The 15,991-nt window shown below is 40.6% G+C and overlaps 2 protein-coding genes across 2 annotated transcripts; one reads left to right on the top strand and one right to left on the bottom strand.

The window, feature by feature from the left end:
* Nucleotides 1–2,755: 2,755 nt before the first annotated feature.
* LOC117298309 (lactase-phlorizin hydrolase-like) lies at nucleotides 2,756–7,498 on the bottom strand. The gene is made up of 4 exons (XM_033781481.1): nucleotides 6,633–7,498; nucleotides 5,453–5,684; nucleotides 3,623–3,842; nucleotides 2,756–3,258 (listed from the first exon to the last, which is right to left on the bottom strand). The coding sequence occupies exons 1-4, from the start codon at nucleotides 7,496–7,498 to the stop codon at nucleotides 2,969–2,971; spliced, it is 1,608 nt and encodes a 535-aa protein (XP_033637372.1). The 3' UTR covers nucleotides 2,756–2,968.
* A 1,388-nt stretch (nucleotides 7,499–8,886) lies between these two features.
* Nucleotides 8,887–15,802, top strand: LOC117298300 (lactase-phlorizin hydrolase-like). The gene is made up of 5 exons (XM_033781455.1): nucleotides 8,887–9,185; nucleotides 9,919–10,970; nucleotides 12,523–12,913; nucleotides 13,722–14,776; nucleotides 15,486–15,802. Exons 1-5 carry the CDS (start codon nucleotides 8,887–8,889, stop codon nucleotides 15,800–15,802), a joined length of 3,114 nt encoding a protein of 1,037 aa, XP_033637346.1.
* Nucleotides 15,803–15,991: the final 189 nt, after the last annotated feature.

Raw genomic sequence — 15,991 nt, 5'->3', positions numbered from 1 at the left:
GTAGTGCAATTCCAATACTTATGCTGATGTTCTCATGATGTCAGCATCAACAGGAAGTTCCAACAACTTTGTCCCCTTGTACAATTAAATATGCAAATATGGGTCACGTGGTTAATAAATAACGATTTAAAAAAAATTTGGGTCGGTGGTTTGTTGTTTGATCTAGTACAAGTTGATTTCACAGAACTCTTAACCACCAAACTCTGCGCTTATGATCACCATTTTTCGCTTGTGTTTTTAAACATCATCGTGTCATGCATGCACACAGGTTATGTTGGGCTAACATTTGAGAACAAGAAAAGGCAACACTATCGATATAAAGATAAGAATCAAACTTAAATATTACAAAAAGAAATATATTTTTAGTTTTGGGGGATAAAAAAATATTGATTGAGGACGGAGATTCGAACTCGCAATTCTCAGATGTGTAGTCGCGACTGATGACCACTAGGCTAGAAGGGCACGATGTAAAAATGGTGGGGTTTTACATGTGTGCATCAACAGAGGGGATTATGATCCGGCGAAATAGTTCTCGTTTCATGATTTTGCGACCATTGTCACTAAATATGAACTGCTAACGCCTATAACTATTAAGTAGGGTTGAAATGTAGTATTAGATGCCTTAAGGGGGTTTTTGACGACGACGTCGATGTTGTCAAAAACCCCTATCTAATCACGCACGTTCGTTTTAACGAAACCCATGCACAGAACGCGGTTAGAAAAACAAGGAAAAATTTAACGCACGTTCTAACGAAAATCCCAAACCTCCGTACGTTGTGTGTGTACAGAGTAATAGGGACTTTTCGTTTTCGACGACGGATAGTTCTGCGACGGTAAATATGACATTTGGCGTCATCTGCGCATGCGTCGGCTTTGAGGATGGTCGTCCCTCAATTTCTACAACAGTACTTGGGATGAATCTTCGTTGTGCTGAAAACGACAACGTTTAGCTGAACAACCGTCGCAGAACCATCCGTCGTCGAAAACGAAAAGTCCCGAATAATGTGTCAAGAACGCGGGTAGGAAACAAAATAGTATAGACTCCTCTCAAGAAGTCAACAACTCATTGAGGTACATACTGTGTTGTACTACCAAATAGAATGTTTCACAATAACATGAAAGTGACTGCATCAAGTTTACAAATTAAAAATTCAAATGAAGACCACGTGGTTAATTAATTAAGAATTTTAACACTTTTTTGTTAGAGTAAAGCTTATGTTCTAAGCTTCAATTTGATATATGATTTAACTCTTTTATCCTCATACTTTAGGAGACGGGGCCTGAACAAAAACGCTGTACAAATGCAATGGGGTTTTAGGCGGAAACAAAGAATAATAATAATAATAAAAATAATAAAAATCTCGACGAAAACAACACCTGTTCCGACGGTAGGTCGGAACAGCTAATAAAAATAATAAAAATCTCGACGAAAACAACACCTGTTCCGACGGTAGGTCGGAACAGCTTAAAAATAGCCAACAGTTTGAAACATTAACGGAGGAATATACATTTCCAAACGGGAAAAAACTTTTTAAAATCTGTCATGGTTATAAAGTTATTTACTTTCAAAAACATAACTGCCGTCTGAATATTTTAACATCATAAAAATTCAATATCAAACCATACATTCTTAACAAAATTCGAACAAGATACACTCTATCTTTCAGGTTAACTTAAAAGTTGTTAACCATTTTAATAAAGAGTAACACTTACAACTTATCAGCAATATTATTTGGTATACTTTGCATACACAGAGAAGTGAATTATACTCGCGTCGAAGTGGTAAAGTGTACGACTTTGCGTGTGTTTGACTAGTATACATGTACGTGTTTAATAAAGGTCGAAACGTCGAATCATCAATTCTTCGTATTTACAAGTCCTTAAATGTAAACATAAATAGTCTTGATATTGAAATGGTCACTGAACATAAATACCTTGGGACTCACATTGATAGCCATTTAAATTGGAATGTTAACACTCAGAAATTATGCTCTAAGGCTAATCAACGTTTGTATTTTTTAAGGAAACTTAAGATTTTTAACATTGACCAGGATATTATCATGTTGTTTTACAAAAGTGTAATTCAGTCTGTCATTGCGTTCTCTTGCATTGCATGGGCGAATGGTCTGTCTGTGGGTAATCAAAATAAAATCAACAGAATCACTAGATCTGCTAGTAAGCTCATTGGTATTCCTGTAAAAGATTTGGGTTCCATCTACAAGGCAGCTCTAGTGTCAAAACTCGAAGGTATACAACTTGATGATGCCCACCCACTTCATACACTTTTTTGTTTTTAATGAGTCTGGGAGATTGCGTCAACTCAAATCCAACACTAATCGTCATCGTCTCTCCTTCTTACCCAGTGCAATTTCTTAATTTAACAACAATTTTAGTAGATAACTTGCTTCGTACTTCCCAATCCATGTCTCCTATGGCTCCAGGTAAAGTGCCGTAAAGTTTACGGATATTTTTCACAGTGTAGTGGGAGGGGGGGGGGGGGGGCGCACAGGAAACGATCAATAGAACAATTTCAAACAAAACTGACCAAGAAAACATATTGTACAGTAAACCAGCTGGATACCAAGGCAGAATAGTAACATGGTTTAATATCAGAACAACAACATCAAAATAATAAGCTATAATTTTTACGACAGCGTATTGGAATTCGAAGAACAATTTTATTACAGGAAATTTTGCCATAAATTATTATGATTTGTATTAATTTATTTGTTAAATTTTCTATTTGTTTATTTATTTTGTATTATTGACTCTAGTTTTATGTATTTGTTTTTGTAAAGTGGGGGGTGTCAGTGTTCCCTTCAGTCTAAAGTGAATTACATATTTCATAATACATTGTATTATTTTCGAATAATTGTTTGTTTGTTTGTTTGTTTGTTTGTTGATTTTGTTAATTTGTGTTTGTTGCAGGATCTTGTTACACCTTTCTGTGGGGGTGGGTGGTGAGCACCTAACAGAGGCGGAGTTGAATCAAACACAAGAACAGCATGAATGCAATAATATGATAATACGGAGTGACTGCAGATGCCTTATTGCTCTCATTGGGATCCTGGAAGCCATTGTAAGCGGCCAGACCAGCGAAGAACTTTGCCGATTCTTTCTCGGTTCGTGGACGTTCCGGATCGTCAAAGTCTACATAGTGGAGACCAAAGCGCTGACTGTAACCAGAAGTCCACTCAAAGTTGTCCAACATTGACCAGGCGAAGTAACCTCTGACGTCATTCTCATCCAGTAAGGATGCTAAAAAGAAGAAAAACATGGTTTGGGGAACAGTTTAATAACTATGAAAGAATAATTCTTATATATCGCTTGTCTGACAGTAACGTCTATCACATTGTGTAATCCAATTACGGATTATTCTTCTTGCGCTGACATAAGTAATTTCCCCGGACTTTTGGCGACAACTAAGAAAAAACGCGACACCTTTTGAAACGAAATTTTCACAGGTTAGTTTGATTATATATATCTATATACTAGGTTTTTACTTGTTTATGCCTCTGAAGAAGGCCCGGTATTGGATCGAAAGATAAGGCCATCTACCCCTACTCATTAAAGCATTAAAACAGTCGAACGGTTTGATAAAACCAATAAGGCACGCCTTTACCTTTTAGAACTTCGTTGATGTACGCCCCATAGAAAGTGATCCTACTGACATCGTTGAGTTCGGACACATCGGGAGTAGAGACGCCATTTTCAGTGATGTAAATCGGTTTGCCGTACTCTTTTTGAACCCAGTTCAAGAGTCTACGAAGACCCCATGGCACTGGACGAAGCCAGTCGCTGCCCGAGGTGGGCCACTCTTGCGGCTGGTACCTAGACACGTCCTTTAAAATGAGAATATGAAGGTGAAAATATGGTGAAAATATGGTTATTTTTATTATTATTATTATTTATTCAGCAATTCACATAAATATACAAAATTACAAAAATTTTATACGTAAAGGATAAAGCTCTTAAAAACATTAAATAGGCCTATATAAATATAAACATCTGGATTGGAAAACATTAAAAAGGGAGATACATCAAGATATAAAAAAGGAGGACAGGCAGTAAAAGAGAAGACAAAGTACTACACGACTGAGGACAACAAAAAGACATCAACAATCCAGGTTTACCAGGACTGACAAAAGTGCCTGCACTGTCACCAAGAGGTGTGTCAGTTCAACCTGGAAGGACAAGAGACAAACAATTACACATAATAACCAGGTTAACAAACAAACAAACAAACAAACAAACAAACAAACAAACAAACAAACAAACAAACAAACAAACAAACAAACAAACAAACAAACAAACAAACAAACAAACAAACAAACAAACAAACAAACAAACAAACAAACAAACAAAACATGGATGCAAGACAACAATAAAAACTGACAAGATAAAAAAAAAACATCTGTTTACAAAACTGCCAGAAAAGGAACTATCGGGAATAAACCGCAACTTTTAGTTTCCCTTTAAAAATATTGAAATTAGCAGTGAGCAGAGAGTTTTTAACATCATTGGGTAGAGCAGACCACTTAGTTGGAAAAGAGAAAATGCAGCTGTTTTTGGTAGAAGTTTTCTTGAATGATAAATGGTTAAAACAAAGCTTGTCAGTATGCCTGATGTTGATGGTAATTAAACTTAGGATGGGAACACTGTCACTTTGACCATTAATAAGCAATTTAGAAATCAAACATAGGCTTTGATACTCTCGACGTTTACTAAGAGGAAATAAATTTAAGCGAGCAAGTCTAGACTCATAAGGTTCATCTTGGCGTCTCTGTTTAAGGATCATTCTAGTGGCTGTCCGTTGAATTTTTTCGACAGCCGCAATATTTTTTTGTAAGTATGGATTCCAAATTGGAGTGCAATAGTCTAAAACAGGCAAAACCAGAGACTTATACAATTGCAAGAGAGCTTCAAGTGATGAATGACCAGCTACACTGCGGATAAAACCAAGTAATCTATTGCACTTAGAAACTGTGTTTTGAACATGCATATCCCAAGACATATTATAAGACAATGTAACTCCAAGCAATTTTAGATTGTCAACTGTTTCTAGAGACTGGCCCTGCACATAGTAGGTAGGTTTAGTTCGAGATCTGCTACGGTTCAAAGATAAAACCTTACATTTGGAAATATTCAAGGTCAGAGCATTCTTTTGAGACCAACTTACAAGGTTATCAAGATCATTTTGTAATTTAACTGTTTCATGATCCTGCGAATTCACAGAGTGGTATATGAAGGTGTCATCTGCAAACTGACCAATGGAGGAATTTACATGAAGATGTAGGTCATTAACGTAGACGCTGAAAAGAAGTGGGCCCAAAACTGAACCTTGAGGAATTCCAGACTCTTTCTTAGCAAGAAATTAAAGTTAAACTCTCTTACGAGTGAGGTGTTCAGTAAACGGAAAATAAATAATCCACGGTAACCATTTTGACCTAACCTGGTCTTCTTCGTAATTTGGATCTGTGGATGATTTGAAGTTGTCCTTGCACACTGTGGTGGTGTAGGCGTTCAAACCAAAGAAGTCTCCAGTACCGGCATTGAAGACTTTCTCTGCCTCGGTGAAGGCTGGAAGACGGCTCTCGCTCAAGCCCTGAGACAGGCTCTTGTTCCCCACCTGCCATTTCATCACGTCCGGGTAGTCACCATTCTTGAAGATGGGATGAGCAAACCTTGATAGAAACAGAATTGCTTGTAGTAAGGAGATTGATGTGGTTTGAAGAGGAACACACGTTCCTGTAGAGACATCTTTTGTTCTTTCTAATTGTCCCTGTACTTAATATTTCCCCACAAAATTTGTACACAAAACTCCCTGTGGAGCACCCCGGTTTAAAATGTCCCTATGAAGTTCTTTTAGTTTCCCTTGTTGTTTTGTCCTTGGTCTCCAGAAAGTATCAAACGGGAGAGCTCATTGGTAAACTTACAGAAGAGGACTTTTTTTATTGTCGTAAAATATTGATCGATTTAGAATATTTTGGAATAACTTTTGGACCTGTGTGTGTCTACCTCTGAAGAAGAGAATCCCTTTGGTCTACTGAGTTATCTTGTTAGTGTGACTCATTTTATAAAATGCTGTTAAACTGTCTCACTGAAAAGTTACCACTTTGTGAATGAAATATATACTAAAAATGTACATGTTATTGGGTCAAGTCAATTTCAAAACACATTTAATACGCCATGCAAAAATTAAAAGCGAAAACGGCGAACACAAGGGTTGCGATTGGCGACGTTCGTTTTTCTTGTGTAGTCGCGATCAACACGAGAGGAGATACTCAAGAAAGACTCTGCTAGGGTGGAAACATCAGCCCATTTTAAAACTTTTTTTTTTTTTTTGCATTAATACCATCGGTATTATTGCGGGTAAGTTGTTTGCAATGGCTAATTATATTTTCTAAAAGAGGTATATTGTTTTGTGTCCAACGTATCCAGATTGGTAGACTTGCCCAGTTCTTCCGAACTAGTCGTTGAGCCCTCCACCATCAGTGAATAATAGTAGGCTATTACTAAACTAGCACCGCTAATCAGTCTACGTTTCGGTTAAGTGTCTTAACATTGCATTATTCTTTGTTCCCCCAAACTAACTTATAAAACTTAAGATAAAGAGCAATAAGTTGACTTACCAGCCGGCCGTAAACTGCATGTAGCGTTCAGCTGCAGCAACATGATTTGGGTTGGTCTCGTCTTCAGGTAGTCCAAAATCTGTACTCAAGGTGATAGAAACTTGTCCATTGTACATCGCTTTGTACTTTTCCTGGTACGTATGATACGCCTTGGCATGAGACTTGACGATGTTGTGTGCACACCTGTACGGCGAGTAACCCGGGTCGTATTTCCCAGGGGCGAAAACACCGATACCGTAACCCAACCAGCAGACGACATACGGCTCGTTGAATGTAATCCACAGTTTAACCTTGGCGCCAAGCCGTTCGAAGCATACGTCAGCGTAGTCGTCAAACAGCGCCACCAGCGTTTCGTTCTCGAATCCCCCGTATTGGTCCTGGAGAGTCTGTGGAAGATCCCAGTGGTACAGAGTCACCACGGGCTCGATCCCCTCCTTTAAAAGTTCATCCACCAGGTTTTCATAATAAGCCAACCCAGGCTCGTTGAGGCTAGCCCGGGTACCGTCTGGCATAACCCGGGGCCATGAAATGGAGAAACGGTAATGGGTGAGACCGAGCTTTTTGGCGAGTTGGACATCCACTGGGTACTTGTTATAGCTATCACAAGCTACGTCACCTGTCTGGTACGCGAAACATCTACCTGCCTGTGAGAACGTATCCCAGATGCTTTCACCCTTGCCGTCGGCGTCCCAGCCTCCCTCCACCTGGTAGGCGGACGTCGCCGATCCCCAGGCAAAACCTTCAGGGAACTTCCCGTAAATCGGTACATCTCTCTCGGTGTCGTTAAAAATATTGGGGTAGGCGAAATTTTGAGCCGCGGTCAACGAGCTGGCCAAGATGCAGAGGGAAATAACAATTCCACTCATCTTTAAAAATCTGAGTCCTTCGGACAGAGGCATTGCTGGGTTGTCCTCCAGTAGTGTATAGGGTGGTGTGAAGTGGTATGACCAATAGCCTCAACGGTAACTCGACAAAAGCAGCGTTAACTCCTGTTTATTTACAAACATAAGAGATCGGCTTTGATTGGGTAGTTGGATCACGAGACCCAGGACCCAGGGAGCATAAATCCGTTTATGATCGACGCTAACTTGACACAATGATGTCAACAAATAGTTATACGACTTGGGGATTTTACAAGCCGGGACTAATGTTGTGTAATGAAATACAGGCAAATAGTACATGCAAAGTTGAAATTATCTTTTATGGGGTTGGGGGCGTATCCCTTTATCACTTTAAGTAAGAATATTAACATGATTGTTTATATTACAGATTAACAAGTTATTGCTCTTATCGATATTGTTCAGGGGAGACGCTTATCGTTAAGTTTCATAACATTGATTCTCCTAAGACTTGTGCAGTATTGGCACAAAATGGTTGAAAACCACATATACGGCCTGATTTTACAATAATTTTTACCTAGAGATAATTCATTTATAAATCTGAACATTTTAGCACCAAAAAAGTGTTTCGTTCATTATAAAACATTACAATTAACATAATGACAACAAGTTTTTTTTTATGGATGATAGAAGGAAGTCCGGGGGGGGGGGCGGGTCCAGACTCAAGTTATGATTATGATAAGCAAACACATACTCTATTTTTTTGCATCCCTATTTCTGTTTTGTTCTCGGTCCCCGTAAGCCTGAATAAGTGGCGTTTAAATCACTGCCATGGCTCAGGTAGCCCAGAAATCAAAGCAAAACCATGAAAACACTGCAGTTATCTGTTGTCTAAACTATCTTGCAGTTATTTAACAGGATTACACATTTCGAATGAGGTTATCTCTCATACTTTTATCATGGTGCAGCCATCTTGAATTTCTCGTATTGATAATAGGGTAACCAAACCGAGGCTGGAAGAACAAAATAGTCTGGTTCCTATTTGAAAAATTACTATTAGCATACATTATTGTTACTTGATACGATGAACATATGACCAAGATGGAGGCATCATGACAAAGGTCTATTGCAGATAGCTGAATTATCATTGATGCCGCGATATTCTAATACCACTCTGCTTTATTAAGATAACAGCCCGCGGTATCATCAAAACCCATCTCGACCCTAGTTAGGTAACAGTCACGTTGTTGTGACAAACAGTACACATCACCTCAGCTAATAAAACCGGACAATAAGTCAACATTATCCGCAATCTCGACACCGAGTTTGCAAAATCAGTGGGGGAAGAACCACTGTTCAGTTTTCAAAAAAACAAAACAAAACTACTTTTCGTTGAGACCCAAGGCTCCGGAACGATGCAGACACGATTACTGGTGCTTTGCCTTGCGGCAGCTGCTGTTTTTAGCTGTGCGAAGGGGGCAGAAAGGATCGAGTTTGTGTATCCTGATGTATTCAACGATCCAGAGCGTGATACCTACTATTATGGCACATTCCCTGATGGTTTCATATGGAGCAGTGCTACTTCCTCGTACCAGATAGAGGGAGGATGGGATGCAGATGACAAGGGAGTAGGTATATGGGATACCTTCACGCACGAGGGTGGTCATGTCTTCAATAATGACAATGGTGACATTGCATGCGACAGCTACAACAAGTGAGTAGAGTTAAGTTATGCTTGAAGCTCTGCATGGTGTGAAGGTATTCAAAGAATAAACTTTAATAAATAGTTAACTTGCGGGTACGTGTACATATTAAAATAATTCTCTTTTGGGGTAGTGTTGGCTGTGAAAAGAGCCGGTTTGGTATCTACGTTTCGAACAGTATTATACTCTGCTCGTCTTCAGAATAAGTAGAGTGTGTCTTCTCATGTCGTCTTTGCCAGTGTGTTACCAAAGGAGCAAAACTGGAGCATTGTGGCATCATATAAAATTTGACTTCTGTCATATTTAAATTTTTTAAACCACGTTTTGATTGCAGTTATTAACAATCCCCATAATATGTGAAATAAAATTGAAAGTAGTATCAAACAAATTGAGCTGCCCTCCTCATTTGCTGCGCCAAGACCAACACAGCATGCCAATGTTTATCAGTGCACTAAAAGCTGCAAAACAAACCAAAATGTATACACATTTGTCTTCATTAAATCATTGATGTGGTTGTCATATGGTGAAAAGTTTGTTCATGCTGCTATATTCTAACTGTGCAACTAATGTTGATGTTGAGTGGAAAAGAAAAACACGTTTCCTTTTTGAGACGGGCGCCGGAATTTTTTTTTGGTAAGAAACTGAAAGTCTATATATAGCCATTTGGCGTCATATCTGGACAGAAGGATTGTCAAACCAGTTACCTTTCTCATGCAGTATACGGTTTCTTTATTTGCCTTGCAGTTACAAGGAAGATGCTGCCATGATGAAAGCAATGGGTCTTCCATACTACCGATTCTCCATCTCATGGCCGCGTCTGATGCCAGACGGCACCGCCGCTAGCCTCAGTGCCGCTGGTGTACGTTACTACAATAACCTGATTGATGAGCTCATAGCCAACAACATCTCACCCATGGTTACACTGTACCATTGGGATCTTCCTCAAGCTCTGCAAGACCACGGTGGATGGGCAAACGAAACCATTATCAACAACTTCAACGACTATGCCAGGGCTTGTTACGAAAACTTCGGGGACAGGGTTAAGCTGTGGATCACATTCAACGAGCCGTGGATCGTGTCTCTCCTCGGGTACGGCAGCGGGGCGTTCGCCCCGGGCATCGCTGAGCCAGCCATGTTGGTGTATAAGGTAACACATAACATTATCCTATCGCATGCACATGCTTACCACACCTATCAAGATGACTACAAATCCTCACAGAATGGACAGGTTGGAATCACCCTCAACAGTGACTTCATTGAGCCGGCCAACCGCGACCTTCCAGCTGATATCAAGGCGGCAGATGATGTACTTCAATTCAACCTCGGTTGGTTTGCACATCCCATCTACCTCGACGGAGACTATCCCGAGGTCATGAAGTCCAACATCGCTAGAAAGAGTGCCTACCAGGGATTCAATGAGTCACGCCTCCCGGAATTCACCGCCGATCAAAAGCTATTCATCAAGGGGACTGGGGACTTCTTCGGACTTAATCACTACACCACGACCCTGGCCACCAACGGTTCATCGGACGATCTTCTCCCATCTCAGGCAAGCTACTGGGCCGATCAGGACATCTGGTCTTGGAAGGACTCTAACTGGCCCGGGTCTGGCTCCAGCTGGTTGCAGGTCGTACCGTGGGGACTACGTCGCTTGCTCAAGTGGATCTCCGAGGAGTATGGACGCGAATTGCCTGTCTACGTCACCGAGAATGGAATATCTACCAAAGATGTCTTCGATTTGGATGACACCACCAGAGTCAACTATTACAAATCTTACATCAATGAAGTGTTGAAGGGTGGGTACTCTATTGCTAGATTTCTTTGTTAAAAGCCATTGGACACTTTCGGAACAGGAAAAAAAACAAGTTCACAGATTTACAAATAACTTACAGGGTTTACAGAAGGTAATGGTAAAAGACTTCTCTTGAAATATTATCCCATGAAATCCTTTACTTTTTGAAAAAACATTAAAACAATGATAAATTCTCGATACCGTGTCATGACACGGCGAAACGTGTGGAAACAAGGGTGGGTTTTCCCGTTATTTTCTCCCGACTCCGATGACCGATTGAGCCTAAATTTTCACATGTTTGTTATTTTATATATAAGTTGTAATACACGAAGTCTTTGGACAATACTGTTTACCGAACGTGTCCAATGGCTTTAAATGCACACAGGACACCTTTCAATTTTTTTATTGTCAAAGACCAGTATTTGGTGTATTCAAACGTATGCATAAAAATAAATAACAAATCTGTGGAAATTTTGGCTCAATTGGTCATCGAAGTTGCAAGAAAATAATGGGGGGAAAAACAACCTTTTTGCAAAAAATTGTGTGCTTTCAGATGCCTAAAAGGGGGTTTAGGCCTGCAGTCTTTAAATTTTTGAGTGATAAATTACTTGTTTCTCAAAAACTACGCTATTTCAGAGGGAGCCTTTTCTCACGATGTTTTATTTTATCAACAGCTCTCGATTGCTCGTTACTAAAGTCAGTTTACCGTTTAACTTTATAAACCGATCGCCAAACCGTCCTTGTACATTTTTCATGAAGTCCCAATCACAGTAAGTCCATATTGAATTTTGTAAATTAATATTAAGGCCTATTAATTGAGTTTATACATGGCTCATAGACTTCCAGAGAGTACTGGTCCATACATGGCTTCGCGTCACGTGCCTCATTTCTAGCCAATCAAAATTTCATGGATCTCGCAGGGGTAGGCCTACCGCAATAATCAACAAACATGAAAGGTTGGTCACTGGACAGTTAAACCGGAACTACCTTCAACAGAAGACGGAAATTCTTCCTCCGTGGTTGCACCATCATGGTTGAACCATGAACGCACACATGCACATCCACATACACACCATCAGACCAAAGATTTATCTACCGCCCCCGCCCCTGCCCCCCCCCCCCAACGTTATATGGGACTTAACTATTTTTCTTGTTCTAATGTCTTCATCAAGAGAGCGTTTTTATGGTTGCTGATGAGTTTGTTTTCGATACACTGCAACAACTTAAAAATGCTGTACCTTAGCAATGACCTACCCAAAATAGTTCAATGGTTATCGTTGTGTCATAAATCTCCATACATCATTTTCTTTAGGCTCACACCCCAAGCTTGTTGCTGGGTAACGAGCATGCATCTCTGAAATGTCACCCCGTAACCTCAACTCTCAATGTTTGCCTGAATCGTCCTCATCCACCAGATAGGGTCCATAAAGTTTTTCAACCCTAGATAAGCTCGTGTCGTTACGAAAGAGCTTAACAGTCAGGAAAGTAAACACGCATCATAAATTCATATTCAACTGTGAATTAATGCACTTTTATTGTACTCTGAAACATTCTAGCACTAAGATTAAGTAGTTATGCAAGTGACACACATGACTTGAACACAAACCAACACAATCGAGAAATAGGTACAGCACCACCTGCAATGGCCGACTTTCAACTCCTCTTAGTTGTCACTGCCTGTCTGGCGTTCTTAGTAACCCGATGTCTCGCGCAAGAAAGAATAGAATTTGTGTATCCTGAAGTGTTTAATGACACGGAGAGAGACACGTTCCTGTACGGTACGTTTCCCGAGGACTTCTTGTGGAGCACCGCGACCTCCTCGTACCAGATTGAAGGAGCCTGGGATGTTGCAGATAAAGGGCCCAGCGTGTGGGATACATTCACCCATGAAGGGGGACGCGTTACTAATGATGACACTGGAGATATAGCGTGCGACAGTTATAACAAGTGAGTATCATTGCAAGAACTTTACCATTAGGGCCTACCCCTTTTTGAAAAATGTTGGTCACTGTGGGATTGCGCTGTTTGGTTTGGGTGGATAGGGTCAGACTTACCCAAACCTAATAATGTAAGAGTTAAAATATTGTGTCCCCCATACCTCAATATGGCTTATTGCGGCCATATTTTTGTTTTATATTCCCATTAAAATCGATGTAACGAAAGCGAGGCTGGAAGGAGAAACAAGTTTGGTTCCCGTTTTGTACATTGATAAAGTCCAGAGATTTTGTAGCTCTTATATGATAAATAATTGAAGAGTTTGGGGACGAATACTGAACAGGCAAGAACGCCATTGGGCGTGGTTGTTTAAGGAACACTTTCCAGAAGGAAAGTTGTTTGCAGATCTAAGATCTTTGACTATAAGGTGAGGGAAGTTTCTTGAGATATGGTGTCTTGTCATTCCTACATACGAGCAATACAAATTCTAGGCAATATTTGTGCAGCGGGGTGGGGCCAATGTTTCTAAGCTGGAGGGGGGAACTTGGTTTTAACACAATTCTTATCGGTGTTTCAGTAAAGACCGTTTGTTGTATTTTCCTAGGTTTGAAAATAACTATAAAGCTTATTATTGACCTTATTCAACTTTGAGCTATATTTTAGTATCAACATAAAATATTCAGTTTCCTTGGATGGTTATTCCTATTAAATATGCATAATGGTATAACTCCCTTATGTAAATAATTATGTTAACTGCATTCAGAAATGTTTCTTTTTGAAAGATAACCATTGTCAATTTGTTTCTCTTTCTGCTTTCCAGATACAAAGATGATGTTGCACTGATGAAAGCAATGGGCTTACAGTTCTATCGCTTCTCCATCTCATGGCCGCGTCTGATGCCAGACGGCACCGCCGCCAGCCTCAGTGCCGATGGGTTACGTTACTACAATAACCTGATTGATGAGCTCATAGCCAACGACATCTCACCCATGGTTACACTGTACCATTGGGATCTTCCTCAAGCTCTGCAGGACCACGGTGGATGGGTGAACGAAACCATCGTCGATCGTTTCAACGACTATGCCAGGGTCTGCTTTGAGAACTTTGGCGACAGGGTGCCGTTTTGGATCACGTTCAACGAGCCGTGGATATTCACTCTTCTCGGGTACGGTTCAACCATGTTTGCACCGGGCAATATCGTCGATCCCGCCGTCAAGGTTTATACAGTCGCCCGGCACATTATCCTGTCCCATGCACACGCCTATCACACATACCAGACGGACTTCAAAGCGGCACAAAACGGTCGAGTTGGGATCACGTTTAACACGGACTTCATCGAGCCTGCTGATCGCTCAAAGCAAAGCGATCTTGACGCTGCGGACAGAGTTCTTCGATTTAACCTGGGATGGTTTGCCAACCCCATCTTCGTTGATGGCGACTATCCAGAGGTCATGAAGAGTACGATTGCAACCAAGAGTGCCTACCAAGGGTTCAGAGAGTCACGCCTGCCACCTTTCTCCACAGAGGAGAAAGAGTTCATCAAGGACACGGCAGATTTCTTCGGGTTGAACGCGTACACCACCGTGTACGCGACCAACGAGACTGCCGATGATTTCTTGCAGTCCCAGGCCAACTACCTGAGCGATCGAGACGCTCGAACCTTTAGAGATCCTTCGTGGCCCGGTGCGGGGTCCAACTGGCTCAAAATAGTCCCCTGGGGGATCCGCCGTCTGCTGAAGTGGGTATCAGATGAATATGGCAGTGACATCCCAATTTACATCACCGAGAATGGAGTGTCAACCCACGATGTTTATGAATTGCAGGATACAATCCGCGTTGATTATTACAAAGCTTATATTAACGAAGTTCTTAAAGGTATTGCGTAAATAAGTAGAGTTTTTTTAATAACTTCTATGCCCTTTTCAATACAAAATGGAGATGTATTTTTTTTTTTTTGAAACCATAAACTGATTTGCGTCAGTGGTCCTGTCTAATAATAAAATACTTTTGTTGTTCTTGCCATAGGCCATATATTCCGTTATCATTATCTGACATTGGACTTCAATAAAACAATGATCGTATCAAATACTGTAATAATATTATGAATGAAATATCCTAACACAAGGCAGTGATATAAAAAATGTAATGAACATGGTACACTCGGATGATAGTAAATGCGCGGCTGTATAGCAGGCTGATGACCCAAGAGTTTTTGAGATTTTTCACCCCTTTTGTAGATTCTTTGGTAGACAATTCTTTGGTAGGCAACGGTTCCTCATCAAACCCGCTGAAGATTTTCAAACATATTCTGGTGATTCCTTAGAAGAAATTGTAAACAGACTACAATGTGCTACCCAACTCCTTCCTCTTTACTAAAGATGTATAATAAAATCAAAATCCTGTTCATGTTTGTTGTGTTGTCATTTAGCTTTCGAGAAAGACTTTGCTAGGGTCGAAATGTCAGGCCATGTACCACAGGTCATTTTGGTTGGTAAGCAGTTTGCATCAGCAATTTTATTTTCTAATGAAACCCAATTATTTGCAGAAGTATTAACGATGGTCTATTTTTCGTCACTGTTTACAGCTATTGACATGGACAACGTCAACGTGAAGGGATACACGGCCTGGTCTCTGATGGACAACTTCGAGTGGGCATCAGGCTACAGTGAGCGATTCGGAATGCACTACGTCAACTTCTCCGACCCGGCAAGGCCTCGAACCCCGAAGGCATCAGCGCTGTTTTACGCCCAAGTGGTTGCTGAGAACGGCTTCCCCGAGCCCAAAGACGATGCCATGACCACAGCTGATGGGGGCGTTATCTCCCATGCTCCCGCTACGGCAGTAGTGTCATTCACGCTCAGTCTTTTGAGCGGCATTGTCGCGTTTGTGCTCAATTACTAATTGTATTTCTAGCACTCGTCCGTGGTTGCCATGAGCTTCTCGCATTGTGACATTTTTACATCTACAGTTTAGATACATTTCCCGTACAGAGGTTTTGCATTTTTTTACGATTCTTTTTTTTATTCAAACGTTTTGATGAGCGTTGGAAATAGTAAATTTTAAGTTAACAAAACCCCCCAATACTCCCCA

The sequence above is a fragment of the Asterias rubens genome, chromosome 1, assembly GCF_902459465.1.
Source record: "Asterias rubens chromosome 1, eAstRub1.3, whole genome shotgun sequence".
Classification (NCBI taxonomy): Eukaryota; Metazoa; Echinodermata; class Asteroidea; order Forcipulatida; family Asteriidae; genus Asterias; species Asterias rubens.
The sequence above is the reverse complement of the archived record's forward strand: the minus strand, read 5'-3'. Positions and strand labels throughout refer to the sequence as shown.

What these genes read in the sequence shown, in the direction of transcription:
- LOC117298309 (XM_033781481.1), bottom strand. Translation starts at nt 7,498, where the DNA reads ATGAGTGGAATTGTTATTTCCCTCTGCATCTTGGCCAGCTCGTTGACC. An exon ending in CAAATTACGAAGAAGACCAG is followed by an intron (nt 3,843 to 5,452) that starts GTTAGGTCAAAA and finishes CTCATTTTAAAG; the next exon opens with GACGTGTCTAGGTACCAGCC. An exon ending in CATCAACGAAGTTCTAAAAG is followed by an intron (nt 3,259 to 3,622) that starts GTAAAGGCGTGC and finishes TCTTCTTTTTAG; the next exon opens with CATCCTTACTGGATGAGAAT.
- LOC117298300 (XM_033781455.1), top strand. Translation starts at nt 8,887, where the DNA reads ATGCAGACACGATTACTGGTGCTTTGCCTTGCGGCAGCTGCTGTTTTT. An exon ending in GCATGCGACAGCTACAACAA is followed by an intron (nt 9,186 to 9,918) that starts GTGAGTAGAGTT and finishes TTTGCCTTGCAG; the next exon opens with TTACAAGGAAGATGCTGCCA. An exon ending in TATTAACGAAGTTCTTAAAG is followed by an intron (nt 14,777 to 15,485) that starts GTATTGCGTAAA and finishes CACTGTTTACAG; the next exon opens with CTATTGACATGGACAACGTC.